General features: G+C 37.0%; 1 protein-coding gene across 3 annotated transcripts in view; it reads right to left on the reverse strand.

Annotated features, from left to right (window-relative positions):
- Window positions 1-4842: 4842 nt before the first annotated feature.
- The window catches only part of sema4c (sema domain, immunoglobulin domain (Ig), transmembrane domain (TM) and short cytoplasmic domain, (semaphorin) 4C), a 56357-nt gene continuing 44803 nt past the window's right edge, over window positions 4843-16396 (reverse strand). For 2 of the 3 annotated variants that reach the window (XM_042753370.1, XM_042753386.1), the window contains 11 exons: window positions 15819-15915; window positions 15471-15590; window positions 13590-13741; window positions 13278-13453; window positions 12853-12997; window positions 11402-11615; window positions 10054-10169; window positions 9718-9890; window positions 9345-9436; window positions 6730-8769; window positions 4843-5962 (listed from right to left, as the gene is read on the reverse strand). In XM_042753370.1, the coding sequence (XP_042609304.1) occupies window positions 7862-8769; window positions 9345-9436; window positions 9718-9890; window positions 10054-10169; window positions 11402-11615; window positions 12853-12997; window positions 13278-13453; window positions 13590-13741; window positions 15471-15590; window positions 15819-15915 (2193 nt within the window). In that variant the 3' untranslated portion in view covers window positions 4843-5962; window positions 6730-7861. The remainder of the gene's footprint in view (window positions 5963-6729; window positions 8770-9344; window positions 9437-9717; window positions 9891-10053; window positions 10170-11401; window positions 11616-12852; window positions 12998-13277; window positions 13454-13589; window positions 13742-15470; window positions 15591-15818; window positions 15916-16396) is intronic. The other variant, XM_042753379.1, reaches the window with a different exon arrangement.

The following is a 16396-nucleotide window of genomic DNA, read 5'->3' on the forward strand; positions in this document are numbered from 1 at the left end:
CTATGTTATTCTTTGAAGTGCCTTGGGGTACCAGATGAATGTGGTAATCATTCAGTACCATGGTACCACCACAGTACTTTTTGTGCAGGAAGACTAGACTTACAAATAAATGTATTTTTATTTTTCTTATTAATAAATAAATAAATAAAAAAAATACTTTTAAAATAAACAAATAAATAAACATTTTTACTTTTTTAAAATAAAAAATATACCTTTTATTTTTATAAATAAATTGCCCTTTTTAAATGGATAAATATATAAACATTTAAATATTGTTATTTAATTAAACTGCGTTAAAAAAAAATGTAAAAATAAAAAGTTACTTTTCAAATGGACAAATGAATAGACATTTAAATATTTTTTATTAAATGTAAGTAAAAAATGGGCAGTTTGAATGTCATTTCCCAGTTTATAAATTAATTTGAGTGATTAATTTAAAATAAATAAAAAATTAATTATGAAAATGATATTTGATTGCATTATTTTTTATTTTTGTTGTACACCCAGTTCTCCATTGTCTGTTGGCATTTATTATACTCTAACATAGAAAATCTGAAAACCAAGTTGATAAAATAAAGACAGCTTACCAATTTTAAACAAAAGTGTCAAAGAATATCTTGACATGACGTGTCTGAGAGTTAGTGATGTGAAAAAGGGCATTGCAGGAAGGTTTGACACATCATGTAAAGTTAGAGAATTGGTTTAGCGTCGACTTTCACCGTAAGCACCGCTGATATCCACTAATTTGGATCCAGTGACAGTTATGGCTGAGTCACTGTCTCTTTGACGTGTTCTTGCCGCGCACCCCAATTCTGTCAAATATTGTTGAGAGCTTGTATGTTTTTTCGCATTAATTCTTTGATGCCTGTGCTAGCATTAATCTGGGCTGCAGAACACTACTTTGATTTCTTATTAGCAGTTTGCCTTTAACTTTAGCACACACACACACACACACACACACACACACACACACACACACACACACACACACACACACACACACACACACACACACACACACTATATTTTATCTTGTTAGCAGGATTTTAAAGCAGAGCCGATAATCACATTATACCCTGCTTCTGTTATTTACACAGTTTGTAATTATAGTTTTCCATGTTACTCTAAAAACCTACCAAACAGTAAATTTGCATTTTGTATCTGTTTATGTGAAAGGGAATGACACAGTTTATAGGTTGCCGAGTGCAAGATCAAATGCTGCTTTAAACGAAACTGATCAGTCATAATTTATTCCTTAAGATATTCAGTCAGGCACTGCAAACAGCCTCCATCTCGAAGGAGATAAATCGTGTGATCTTGAAATATCTCGCTCTATTTGACTGGAGGTGTCTCTTTGTGACAGATTGAGCTAAGTGTGGATGTCTGAAGAAACTGTCTAGTGTCGTCTTTGATTGCACATGTTTGCTGCCTACGACTGTCACCTTCCTTTTCTTTTAGTAAGCTAATTGACTAGTGTACAGTGGTTTTTGCAGATAGGCCGGCAGGCTTGGACATGCCATTTGAAATTGCAAAGAAACTACTTTAAAAATATCAAGGTCACATATAGCTTGAATGCACTGCAAGTATAGCTTTGGACAAAAGCACCTGCCAAATGCATGAATGTAAATGCACTTCCAACGACAAGGAAAATTTGATAAGAAATAGATACAGAAGTAAAGAGCAGGTGCATATCAAAAACTGTTGCATGTGTTGCCATACAAGTACACAATGTTTTTTTCCAGTCACATGATGGAAGGAGATGTGTTAACACATATAACTGGCTACAAATATAGAAAGAAAAAAGACACTTGCATGAGTCAGTGCCTAATATTGGTTAACAGTGACACTTTTGGAAAACACACCAGATAACATTTAAACTCTTTGACTTTTTTTTCAGTGGAATGAAAAAAACGGAGAAGTGATTTTTGTGATTTAAAGACCAAATGCAAAGCTTTCCTTCTGCTGCAACTTTAAAATCTCATTATTGTTTGACACCATTGGTTCTTATGTGATCGTCTGCTGCACAGCAAGTGTGAATATGCGTTAGTGTGAATTCAGTTTGAATCTTGTACTCACAAGCAACCATATTACTTCAAAAGACTTGAATAAAGCCTCTGAATCATATGAACTATATAATGTTTCTGTCATTTTTGGAGTTTGACAGCCTGTAGTCACTTTCTGTCATTATATGCAAAACGACAGTTGGCTTGAATTTCATACAAATTCATGTAAATTTGCCACAATGTAAAATAGTTACAAATTGCAATGATGCTGTTTTGACAAAAAACAAACCAGAAACAACATTTTGCCTTCATTTTATCATAGGAATTTTGATATTTTTATGTTCATACATTCACATGAAAAAATGAATTACCTTATTTTTTTCATCACTTGGAATGATTGCAAGAACATTTTCACATTTTCACTCTTTGTTTTCACTTTAAGGCTCCTGGACTTTTGAGTGACCTGCTGGAATAAAGAATATTTATCATTCAATAATTTTCTGTTCATACTCTGTTCATTTCTTTAACAAGAACCGTGGGGCTTAAACAGATTGTACAAATTGATGCAAAATTGACACCAATATACCAACATTTCAAATAGTTACATTGTAATAAGATTGTTTGGCAAAAGAGCAGAAGCAAAATTTTGGTCTCATTTTGTTACAGGGATTTGGAAACATGAGGATAATTGCTGAAAATATTTACTTTTATTAAATTAAAATGTCATGTGCATGCATGAAAATAAACATGTTTCAAAGCTCAAATAACATGCAGGCTGTGTTTAAGACTTTGACTTGATGCATGAAAGAAATCTCTAGATTTCATTTCTGCTGCAAATAAGAGATATTGCATATATGCAAGTTAATTATTCAACTAATTTCATGCAAAATTTTTATGAGACCAGTAAGCATAGTGTTATCTTTAAAATGCATCTCTTCAGTGAAAGCCTTTGCTAGCTGTGACAGTCCTTGAAAACAATGCTGATCATCATCACTATTGTTATCCCCATCAGTAAAGATGCTGTAACGTCAAACTCAAGGCCTATAAAGTAAAACTGTCTTGTGGCAGTTGATGGTAGTTACTGCAAGATGTGTAATGGGAAACAATGAGGATTGTATTGGGAGATGGTGCATTCTGACAACAGGCCTGAAGGAAATTTCAGACCTACACTCTCTCCGGAGCGTTGGATGTCTGCAGAGCGCTTGGCAAACAGTCGTGGTGTGAGGTCAGTCTGCCTGAGCCAAGAGTTTGGCTGGATTTTCTGCAGATACACCTTGGACATCTATCAAATGATTCAACGTAACAGGACTAGAATGGGCCTGGGGAGGTTGTTAGAGGACTTTACAGGGTCACCCCAAATCAGTCTTTGTCTTTATGAGCTTTATACATTTTTGGCTGACAATTTGGCTGATTTCAAAAGAGGCCTATGGAAAAGTTGTGAAGAAAAACTGTTAAAATAGCTGGATAAATAAATATGTACAAATTGGACGAAAGCGTACAAATGAAATTGTACAAATTCACCAGTTTGCCAAAATGTAAAATTGTTAATAATTGTAATGAGACAAAAGAGCAGAGCCAACATTTTGTTCCCATTTTTGTGATATGGATTTGGAAAAATGAGGGTGAGTAAATGCTGAGAACATTTTCTTTTTTATATAATTAATGCCAGTTCTCACATTTCCTGTGAAACCTGGTCTTGTTAAATAAATGAACAGAGTACAAACAGAAAATGATTCAGCAAAAATATTCTTTATGCCAGCAAGTCACTCTTATTTATTTAAATAAATATTTAAATATTTATTTACTGAATTTTACATTATTATTTACTACATTAGTATTCATCATTCTGCTGTCTGGAGACTTGTCAAAAAAAATAAGCAATGAAAAAAAAATAGCCAAAACTTTTTTCCTCAGAAAGTTTCTCCTACACTACATTGCAAGAAGTCCCTAATGCTTCCCATTTATTTTATCAAAAATTCAGAAAAACAGTAATATTGTAAAATATTATTAAAATTTAAAATGACTCTTTTTTCCATTTTAAGATATGTAAATGTAATTCCTGTGATGGCAAAGCTGAATTTTCAGTAGTCATCTAGTCTTGGGTCTTGTCACTTGATTATTCAGAAATCATTCTGATATGCTGATTGGATGCTCAAAAACATTTCTTATTATTATCAATGTTGAATACAATTGTGCTGCTTCATTTTTTTTTTTTTTTTGTTGAACCAGTGATACAATTTTTTTTTCAGGATTCTTTGATGAATACAAAGTCCAAAAGAACAGCTTTTATTTGAAATAGAAAAACATCATAAATATCCGTACTGCAACTTTTGATTTGATTTGAAGTATCCTTGCTGAATAAAAGTATTGTCTTTTTAAAAAATAAATAAATAAAAATCCACGAAGGTGTATATATCAATGATGGATAGAAAAAAGATACAGTGTCAACTTAGAAAGCAAATCTTTTCCAGATAATGGCTCTATCTCTTCCTCTCCTCCTTTTATAGACAGCTGTGAATTGGAGGCCCAGCTGTGTAGAAAGTGATGATTCACTCAGTCCAGACTGCTGATGTCTCACACACAGCTGTGGCTTCTGCGCGTGCGGCTCGTGGCAGTCCTGTCACCTGTGAGGGTGTTCACATGCACAGTATGGTAGAGAAAAATATAGACACTAAGCAGCAGATACTGCACTTTTGGTTGTTGTCCAAAGTGCTGTGTCTGGACTCCATGAAGTTAGCAAAACATTGTAAATATTTTCAGCAGAAGCATCATGAAAAGCACTATGTAGACATTTTGCATTAAAGTCATCTGAACTCTCAAATAATCATACACATCCTACTTGCTGTGAACTGATCTCTACTTTTATTTTCTGATGATATATACATATATAAAAAATAAGGGCATATGTACAATGGTAATAAATATCAACTTTTTGTACAAGCAAAATAAGTTACTTAACAATTACCTAAAAAAAAAAAAAAACAAAAAAAAAACATTTTTAAATGATATCTTTGAATTGCAAGAAAAGGGAATTTCATAATACAAAAACTCACAAAGTAACAGCAGATTTAAAGCCATGTGGGATGAAATGAACCGAGGTGACCATATCTTTTTTTCTAATCAAGCAGGAAATACTGGTCAGTACAAAAAAAGCCATGCATGTTGCAAACAAGCATATGCAACACTTCTGGTCGCCCAGTGAAATTATGTCAGTCTAAAGTCTGACTTTAAGTCATTAGACAGGCTTATCAAAGCGATTAGTGAAATTAAGAACAGTCAAATTTCACAATTTCAAGAGAGTCAGAAGCCCACCCTGAGAAGTCCTGGCAGAAAGGATTGTGTTCTTGTTAATCTGACATTTCTCAGCATTCCTTTTAGTACAAATATCTTTTCTGACAAGTGTAAACTTCCCTCGTATGCAGTGTGGCGCACACTAGACTGTAGACTAGAAAAAAGCCAATGACAGAATGGAAAGCCGCTTGAGAAAATCTTAAAGCTCTAATGCCACAAAGAATAGCATTCCACCAAAACAAGAGTAGTAGTTACAAAGATTTCAGACAACAATTGAGTTCTGTGCCATGGACAAATTCCAGAACATAAAATAGAGAATAAAAAGAAAAGAAAAACAGGAAACAGAAGAAACATGCCTGCAGTCTGCTTTGGCTTCACCCGAGGTGAAGAGGCACAGGTACAATTTTTTTTTTTGTCTTTTTTTTGAAATACATTAGAGAGAAATTGTTTTATTGTTGAAATTATACAATATATTTTGCAGAACATCATGCAACAAAGTATGTATCCGTGATGATCATTGTAGTGCCTCTCCACCCGCAGGGTCACGAAAAATCTAAATATCCTTCATTTGTCTTCACAATCAAAGTCAACGGAATGAAATGTCCTCTGCTTTCTGTTTTTACCCTGTTTTTGTATTTAGTGTCTGTTTAAGAGTTGCAAAACCCACACTGAAACACAAAAGAGAGATACAGTCAGTAAGTTTACAGCTTTTGTATGTTATTTAAACAAAATCATGTTGGAATATGGCTAGTAACAGTGTTTTATAGATATTTAAAAATAAAAACATAAATCATTATGAAAAAAATATTGTTTTACATAAAAATATACAAAACAAAAAATATTTATAATTATACACTTCAAATCAAAGGCTTCTTTAAATATATTAAAAACAAACAAACAAAATCTTTTGGCTTGTCCTTTAAACAAAAAAACATATCAAGAATAATAAACAAACAATTTCATACACAAACAAACAAGGTTCTTTTGACCCTTTGAATATTAAATAAACAAAAAATAAACAATTTCTAAACTGTCACTTTCAAATAAAACTAAAATGGTTCTTTAGGACATTTTAAAAATATTTATTGATCACCAGATACTAAAATAATTGAAGGATTTGCTGCTGAAAATAAATATAAATTGACATAAAACATATACAAAAATAAAACATTCAAATTATAAAAATAAATTTTAAAATAACCTTTTTAACACATACTTGATCAAATAAATGCAGCCTTAATGAACATGAGTCTTCTTAATATTACTGTTTTGCTGCATTTTTGATCAAATAAATGCAGCCTTAATGAACATGAGTCTTCTTTGTGAGAAATAGGAAAAACTCCAAACGTTTGAATGGTAATGTATCATTCATCTTCATATAATTTCAAATAAAGTAAGCCTCCCAAATAAAAGGTATGATTTGGTGTAGTCTCACCTGTGTTTGATCAGCCGTAGCCTCTGCCACTCATTCTGGACTTATTTTAAAAGTCCAGTTCCTTGTAGGCTTTGAAGGATCCCTTTCATGGAGAAGAATTCGGCTTCAGAATGTGGGCGGGGTCTTCTATATCATTCCAGAAATAACGTTTCATTCCATCATGTGGCTTCATTCACCTGGTTTATCATGTAGGCAAACACTGGGGTTGTACTTCATTTGGCAGTTCAAGCCAAATATATACAATAATGCACTTGCTGTCACATCCAACACAGTCTTAGTACAACATTCTGTTCACACCTTCCTCATGCGACTTCCACTGGTATTCCTTTCACATTTCAGATGAAACTATTAATCGTAAAAAAAGAAGTCCTTTCTTTAACAGTTGCAATAAACAGATATCACAATCAATTAGTGCTGCAAGTCTCAGTACACATTCTCAGAAAAAAGGACAATTTTTTAAAAAAGTTATTGAGCTGTAAAGAAAGAAAGGCAAAGCATTTGTTCATTATTCAAGTCCTGTTTCGGTTTTACAGCACACTCAGTTGTTTTTTCCCCCTCTCTTCTCTTTAATAATTTCTCCTCTGCTTTCCTCGTGAGAAAAGAGCGTGATTGTCATCTAGCGATTTGAGTTTATGCATGTCCTTGTCTCCTCTCTCATGCGTTCCCCATAAAAGGGTGCAAAAAACGTGTCCAAACACCTGAGGCAAGCAACCTCTAGATGCCAAAAATAAGCTCTGTATCCTCCAGCTTGCCAAATGTTTCAGATCCTTTGTCAGACGTCTGCCCTTCGCAGATCAGACTGACGGCTACATTTGACTGGTTGGGTTCCTCTCAGAGATGTACCTGTGTTCGCCTGTTAGCCAAGATCAAGACAAGACCCTGTCGGTCTGGTCCTTTAAATACAGACATTTACAAAAGTTTTTCGAGTTGTGTTCAGTCTCAGTTGAGTGTTAGTAGTGTGAGAACCAGAATAGTCCAAGGGAATGTTGTGAAGCGCGGTGGCCTTATGGCACGGGAGATGTTTGCCACTGCAAAGAAGTGTTGACAGAGAAGAAATAGGTTGTGAGTAGGATGAAGAGAGTTCCCCAAGCAGGAGGGAGGTAGGTGAGGTTTTCTGTGCTTCCTGTGAGATCTACACAGAAGACTCCTCGGGATTGGCGTCGGGAAGCACGCTCCTCTGCTGCAGAGTTTTCCGAAGCTCCTCTTTGAACGGACTGGAGTAATCATTCTCTCGGCCGCCCAGCCCGAGTCCGCTCCCCATTCCAATTCCCATTCCTGCTCCCATGCTCGTTCTCTCCTCTCCGGCCGTGCTCAGATTCAGGCGGATGTATCCGTTGGTGCCTGAGTTCCGAATGTTGGTGAGGCTCAGCCTGCTTGGCGAGTGAATGGGCTGACCGGGAATGGCGCTCGGAGATGCCGAGCTTCCGGTGGAGCACATTGCATGGCCGGGCACGATTTTCAGGGAGCCGTCCGAGTAGTAGTAATTGGCCCCTGTTTCCCAGAAGCGATCCTCATCGTTCGCCATCTTGCTTGGCACAAATGACGGCCGGCTGGGAGGCTCTTTGGGTAAAGTAATGGGGTACACTAATGTGCTCTCCAGCGGCTTCATTTCCGCCCCTTTGCCCAGTGCCAACTTCAGTCTTCTACGAAGGTACAGAGACACGATTAGCAGCAACAGACACACAGCACCCAAAGTGATCACCAGGACCCAGAACAAACCCATGCTGCCATCAGGAGCGCGGGCCTCCATGAAGACGGGTGCGCTGGCTACCACCGCAACCTGGTATCTTTCCATCTGGAACTTCACGCCCTGCTCCTCCGAATAGCAGATGTAGCGGCCTGCTTGAAGGGGACCGGCTTGGGGGATAACGAGGGCACGGAGGGCTCGGTCGAATCGCGGCCCTATTGCCTCACCTTCTACCAGGGCGAGCTCACGTTCGTTGAGCTCCCAGAATGGCTGGGCCAAGTTGGAAACCAGATGGCAGGGCAATACCAGATCTGACCCAACAACCACAGTCACATTTCTCAACCTAGAATGATCTGGGGGAATAAAACAAAAACATTAATATATGATTTATTTCATTTTTAAAATAATAAAATAAATGTAATTAAATAGTACTACAGTGTCTTTTTTTTACATTTTGCTTTTTGTTTTAGTAATATTTTTTGCTCTATTGATAAAACTTTACTGTTTAGCCTCAGTCATTGATTAGGTTATTATACACTACCATTTAAAAGTTTGGGATCAGGAAGTTTTTTTATTTTTTTTTAAGAAATTAATACTTTTATTCAGCAAGGAAATATTAAATGGATAAAAAAGTATTTATTTATTTAAATTAATTTTATTTTATTATTTATTTTTGCCACCGCAGGAAATAATTATATTTTGAAGTGTATTAAAATCGAAAACTGTTATTTCAATTTGTAATAATATTTCACAATATCAATGGTTTTACTGTTTTTTTTTTGACCAAACAAATGCAGTCTTAATGAGCATAAGAGACTTCTTTAAAAAACATTGTTCTAAAAAACAACTAGTGAGTACGACTGAGATTACGACTACTAATACAAATATATATAGGGGGCCTGCAGGGGGCAGCGTAAGTCTGACGTACCAGGACTGGGGATGGAGAAAGGCTTATCAAACTTGGCTTTTCCTCGGTTGAACCTCTCCAGCATGAGGTCCTGCGAGAGTGTGGATGTGGAGCTGTGGGGGGAGCACAAACATTGATGATGTGTCAGAAGGCTGTTAGACACACTGCTATAGGGATGCAGCTTAAAAGTACAAAGAGGGACCTGTGGAGGAGAACAGAGGGGGTGGAAAGGGAAAGCCTTTGCAAAATGATGAGGAGCGAACAGTGGAGGACAGCAAGAATAGAAACGGAAAGAAAACAAAAAGGAGAGCACAACAGACATGAGAAAAGGAGTGGGTGGATGGTGGTGAAAGGATGTTAGCGGCAGAACTAACTAAAAGATAGATGAATTTACCCGCGGTGGAGGTCGATGCGGACACATGCGCGTCCCTCGCTGTCCCAGGCACAGTACGGGTCTCGGGACAGCAGGCAGTCTGGCTGTGAATGGTACCGGCTGCAGTTTGCCAAGGGCAGCTGAAGAACCTCAGAGCGGGAGCCAATGTACAAATACTGAAAGAATGGAAAGATCTGGGAATAAATGAAGGAAAATAATACAAGCAAGTAAAATTATTTTCAGTTATCAGTGCATTCTGTTTTCCTACTCGGTTTGAACAAAACCGGTTAATGCTAGTCAGGCAGGAGAGCTGGGTTCAAAGAGATTGGCTCAGCAAGAGAACAGATCAGAAATTACTTTGCTGTGCGAGATGGTGAGGCTGTCCACTGGTTGCTGCCGATCAAACAGCTGGATCTCTTCTATCACATGAGCCTCTGAACCCAATATCACAACGCGCTGGAGCCATCCATCCGCTGAACGACAAACAATGAGACCGGATGGAAAGATGGGGGGATAGATTATATGCAGAGGGAGAGAATAATGGAATGGGGACAGAGAGGGGAAAAGGCAAGAGAGGAGAGACAAATAGTCCATTAATATATCATCAACACATGGCATATTTCTCCGTCATTGGATTTTAGGAACAAGGTTACGCCGATTACCAGCAGGAAAATTGAATACACCCCAGCTGGTGCCATGACCTATCATAACTCCATATGTGTGTGTGTGTACTTTATCCCGTCCTCTCACACAGTGCTTGTCACAGATAATGTGCCACTGATCTCTCTCAGTATGGAGAAAAAATGGAGAGTGCAGAAAAGGGATAACAGAGGAGAGTGGAAGAGCTACAGGGTGTGCTTTACAAATCCACCCTGCCACTTTTGCTTATGTCAGAGTATCTATGTTCACTCTTAATCCTCAATCCAAGACTCTGATTCTCTCTGCCACACACACACACACACACACACACACACACACACACACACACACACACACACACACACACACACACACACACACACATTAACTTAGCTAAATGGGGACACTGCATAGACTTCTATTGTTTTTATATACAGACAGTTATATACTTTTTAACCTAAAATTAATGCCATAAAACTCTTTTTGCCTTCACTAGTTATTTTAAATAGTCTTGAGACATGGAAAATATTTTTAAAGTTTAAAAATATATTTTAAAGCATGTATTTTATAATAAAAATATTTTGTTAATTAACATTCATAAAGTCTCTTAATTAACATGGTGTTTAATATGATGAAGAATAATTCAGAATAATTATTAAAAAACGGCAAAATTGTTTGAAATGTCACACCACAGGACAGCTCACCTTCTTGAAAATCGTTTAATAACTAACTAGGTTAAGGCTAGGTGTTTTTGTCTTTTGTGTGCAACTGGTGCAAAACTGGACTCATTAGATGCTTTAAAGAGACACACATGGTTAAGCCTTGAGTATGAGTGTGTTTATGTGAGATTACCAAGGCCAAATACATCGTTTCAGTTTTTATTTGAAGGACTGACCGAATCGGGATGCTCTATTCACACTTGTGCAAAAAAGGACAAAAGAACAATAAAGATGATGCAGGAAAAATAACAGTCAAATAACCCTCTTGACATAGAAATACTGCTTTTATTCGCCTTTTAATGTTTTGTACATTAATCCATTTACGTGTTTCACTTTCAATAACATACCTGTGCCTATGAAGAGCATGATGTAGGATCCCTGGTCCAGTGAGCTCACTCTGTCCACAGCTAGTCGGGTGAAGTTGATCCCTTTAGTAAGCAGCAGGGGGCGAGCTTCTGCCCGGTCTTCCATTAGCGGATGCTTCTTGGCAAAGTTTAGCGTAGCGTCAGGCAGCTGTAGAGAACTGTTGTAGCCGTTTTCCCTGTCAAAGTTTGTAATGCACTGTGGAAAACAAGAACAAGAAAGAAAAGTCTCTTTAATTGATTAGGGATTTTTACTTTACTTAATACAGCACATCATTCACTCTGAAAAATAAAGGTACAAAGCCTGTCACTGGGGCGGCACCTTTCAAAAATGTACGTTTGTACCATTGTGACAGCTTTTGTACCTTTATTTCTGAGATTGTACATGACAAGTATTTTTTAAACAACATGATACAATTTAAAATACATGAACTATGAATTGAAATAAAAGGAAGAAGAAAGAATTATGGGAAATGAAGTGTTCTTCTGCCTTGGTCGATAGAAGTTATATTGTATATAAGTTAATTTGATGAGATATATAAACTAGAAAATCAAACCTTTTTAAAATTTTTAGATAAAAAAGCAATATAAATTTCTTTTTTCATTTGAAATTCATGTAAATTCAACTAAGCATCCTGATAGCAATCTCATGATTTTTTTCTCTTTCTCACCAAAGCTGCATTTATTTGATCAAATATACAGCAAAAACAGTAATATTCTAAACATTACTACAATTTAAAATAACTGTTTTCTATTTTAATATGCAGATATAGAATTTATTTAGTTAATAGCAAAGCTACATGATTTTCAGCATCATTACTCCAGTTTTCAGTGTCACATATTCCTTCAGAAATCATTATAATATGCTAATTTGCTGCTCAAGAAATATTTCTTCTTATTATCATCCATGTTTAAAACAAATGTACAGCTTAATATTTGTAGAAACCATGATACATTTTTTTTCTGGCATTTTTTTTTTCAAAAGAACAGCATTTATGTGAAAATTTATATATATATATATATATATATATATATGTGTGTGTGTGTGTGTGTGTGTGTGTGTGTTATTGTAAAAGTATGTCAAAGTCTTTACTTTTCCTTTTGATAAATTTTATGTGTTCCTGCTAAATTAAGTGTTTGTTCTAAAGTACAAAAAAAAATGTTTTTAAATATTTGGTAATGGTGAACGTCACAATACCCCTTTTCCAAAGTAACACAAAAGAGTTTTCCAAATCAAAAACTTTTTTTTTTTTTTTACATAAACTCACTCAAAATCGTTGTTAAGATATTTCTAAATTGTTATAATCCAACAGGACACTTATTAAGTTCTGATTTGCTGGGTGAAAATTGACCGTATGTACAAAAATCTATATTTAGCCAACTGCTTAGTCACGGACGCCCTCTCGGCCTCCCATCACAACTGCTGCTAAGCTCACCGCTCCAGGTCGGGGACTGGGCACGTTGCCAGTGTATCGGCCCCATCGCTGAGACGACTCCCTGTATTCCTTATACGGCCCATCGAACACATTTTTCACCTCTCCGATCTGGTACTGACACACAGCAGACACATCCACATCCCCCCTGAGAGAGAGTAAAGGATGAAGAAAAAGAGAGGAAAAAGTAGTCAGTCATTCTGAACTAAATGACTGCGCTACACTGGCTGGTTTATTACAGTAATAGCCTTACTGTCAACATAATGACAGTGCAGCATTTTCTACACTTGACGAACACGGCTGGATGTTTGGCATGGTGACACTTTTATACAAGCAGAGGACAGAGCGACTTTCACAACTATGACAGTAAGTGAAAAGAGAGAGAAATATTTATGACACGGACTGGCATGGCAGGAGGGTTCGCTCACCACTGCGCGTGGAAGATGCCGTAGAAGCTAGTGCTCCTCCAGTCCGCCCCGGGCAGAGTGAACACGGCACGCAGGTTATTGAAGGTGATGTGGCGCTCGGGGAAAGAACACATCAGCCGAGCTTTCTGGAAGGTGGTCCACTTCTTCTGTAGGGTCCGTGTGCCGCCCAGGTCTCCCTGAAAAGTGAAACAAGAAGCTATTTAACAGACATTTTATTTCAAAGCGGCTTGCAGGACACTTTATAAAGGTACATTCGCCTTAGAGCTAAATTTACTCGACAACCTTCTGGTCATATACTTTAAATGTTCTCACCTTACACACACGTGCCACCCGTGCCACTGTCAGATCGCTGTCGCAGTCCAGCTCCACTGCTCTCTCGCTAAAGAAGAAGTAGATTTTATCATCATCTCCATCTTTACTGTTGCGGCTCTCCCGGACCAACGCCGAACCCACAAAGTTTGGCTCTGTACCAGAAAACAGGGAAAGATATGGAAGGATGTGTTAGAATTGGAGACATAGTGCTTTACAGATAAGGAGCTGCTGGTTACTTGATGAACAGATTAAAGATCTTGGGTTTCCACCTTGGGACACTGTTTATTGAGCTGATTTCAGATTAACCCTGCTGGAAAGAGAGGGACCATGTTACTTGTACATTGCTTAATACTGTATTATCTGAGATAATTCGCTGTAGACCAGATATTTGAATTGTGGTACTTCCTTTCTGGCTGATTTGGTTCTTCAAACACATGGTTGGATTTGATTAGCACACCTGGAATGAGTCTTTGAGACAATATACTAAAAAAAATAGAAATATGTCAATTTCTATTTAATATATGAATCTGTGCATATATACAATATGAATACATTCACTTAAGTAATAAAGACTACCATATTTTCTCATTTATCTCTGTGATGCAAAGCTGGATTTTCAGCATCATTACTCCAGTCTTCAGTGTCACATGATCCTTCAGAAATCATTCTAATATGCTAAATGCTCAGGAACATTTATTTCTATTATCAATGTTGAAAACAGTTGTGCTCAGCTGCTTAATATTTTTGTGTGAAACAGTACTTTATTTCAAGCATTTATTTGAAAAAGAAACCTTCTGTAACAGTGTGTAACAAATTCTGAGTATGGGACACCATATTTGGCTACACATCACGTTATTATTCACTATTTTTAAAGTTTACCAGGAATTTCTGGACCTAAAAGAGCAAAGAAACACTGCCAAGGCAACTACAAGGAGAAAGAGCAGGCTAAAAGTTGAGAATTTATTAAATGTGTAAATATTTAACTGTTACATTATATTTAAATTTTTATTTCCCTTGCATTTCTACAGGTTTTATGTGTTTTTTATGTCAGTTGCTAATGCATCCAGATGAATTTAACACATAAAAGCTCTTTTTAAAAGCCGGAAATGGGGCCGGGAAACAACAAAAATCATAAATGATTTCTTATTATGTAAGACCACTAGGTACACTTCTCTAATGGCACGACAGACAGCATCTCCTGAGCTGATGAGAACACAAAGAACCAGAGACCAGAACACAATGTCTGCGCTGCCGTTCATGTACAGCTAATGTGAGGGAAATTATTACTTCACATTGAGTAAAACAGCTTTGCCTATTATTGTCAACAATATGATTATTTGACTTTAAATTAGGCTATTATTAAAAGAATTATAATAATACTACATTATTACATCCTCTGGTGATGCAGGGATGAGGCTGGGACAGACTTAAACAGCCGAAATCTAATCCTGTTTCCTTTAAACAAACTAGGTTTGAGCTTATGGACCTGTTGCTATGACAACGACTCAGAGATGAGTTTTGGAGAATGAGACGATACAGGATTGTGTCAAGTCACCAACAGTTGAATCCATACAACTCAGTAATCCATGTCCAAAGAAGCAACAAGTTTTATTCTATGAGTTAATAAATGCTGTAAAAATTTAAATTTTTAAATAATATATTATGTAGATTTTAAATATATTTAAATGTAAATTGATATATATATGCGAACAGCTGATTCCAGATAGATGTAGGATCGTATTAAGTTACCAACAACTGAATACAGAAAACTGTTCTGGTGCTGGTAAAGCTGGTCATCTATGTGCACCAGGAAAACATAAGCTGGTCTGTGCAGCAGAGGCATGACATATATTTTGTGTATGTGTGTGTTTTCAGACTCACCATTGAGCCAAGCCGGTAGGTATTCACTCTTCATGCTGTAATGTTGTTGTCCCAGGTTTCTCAGGATTACGGGCTCTGTGCCCAGAAAGTTATTGAGGGTGGCAGAGTACAACTCTTTGTCTAGGAAAGGAGAAGAACGCTTAGAGCGGGAACAGGCACATATGTACGCACTCCTGTCTACAGCCTCATGGTTATGAGATATTAAAGAGGGACTCCAGTCTCTCCCGAGTGTGGGAAGAGAGGAGGCATAAACGCATCCACAGGCTGCACTGAACACAAAAGGACACCCACACGCAAGACACAAGAATAATAATGCAGGTTTCTGCATGTCGGAAACGTGTGACTCACCCACAATGAGGCCTGTATGACCCTTGGCGGGGTCGTAGGGGCACTTTCCCTTGCCGTCCTCCAGGGTGGTGCTATCCAGAGTGAAATAATCTGCATTCTATCAGACAAAGAGAAATGGTCACATATGGATCGAGCACACACACAAAACTGAAGACCTGACGTACACGCTGCGCCATCAGCCATGTTTGCCAACTAGAGTTTAAGCAGCAGCTGAGCCCTCTTGAATCGTCCTCCTGCCCACACACAAATAAGTGTACACACACAAGGGCAATACACACAACATGCCGTCTTATCACATCAGTCCGCTCTGCGTGATAACAACCTCATTTACATTTGATTTATTTCACTTTGACACAATGGAAGCCAGTTGCTGAGTCACACACACGTACATAGATTACAAGGTCAAAAGATTGGAATAATGTTTTTGAAAGAAGTCTCTTATGCTCACCAAGACCGCAAAAAAACAAAAAAAACAAACAAAAAAACATTTCCAATAAAAATATTGAGAAATATTATTACAATTTAAAAGAGCTGTTTTCTACTTGAATACATTTTAAAATTAAATTTATTCCTGTGAT

This window comes from Cyprinus carpio, chromosome A5 (genome assembly GCF_018340385.1).
Source record: "Cyprinus carpio isolate SPL01 chromosome A5, ASM1834038v1, whole genome shotgun sequence".
In the NCBI taxonomy this organism is placed as follows: Eukaryota; Metazoa; Chordata; class Actinopteri; order Cypriniformes; family Cyprinidae; genus Cyprinus; species Cyprinus carpio.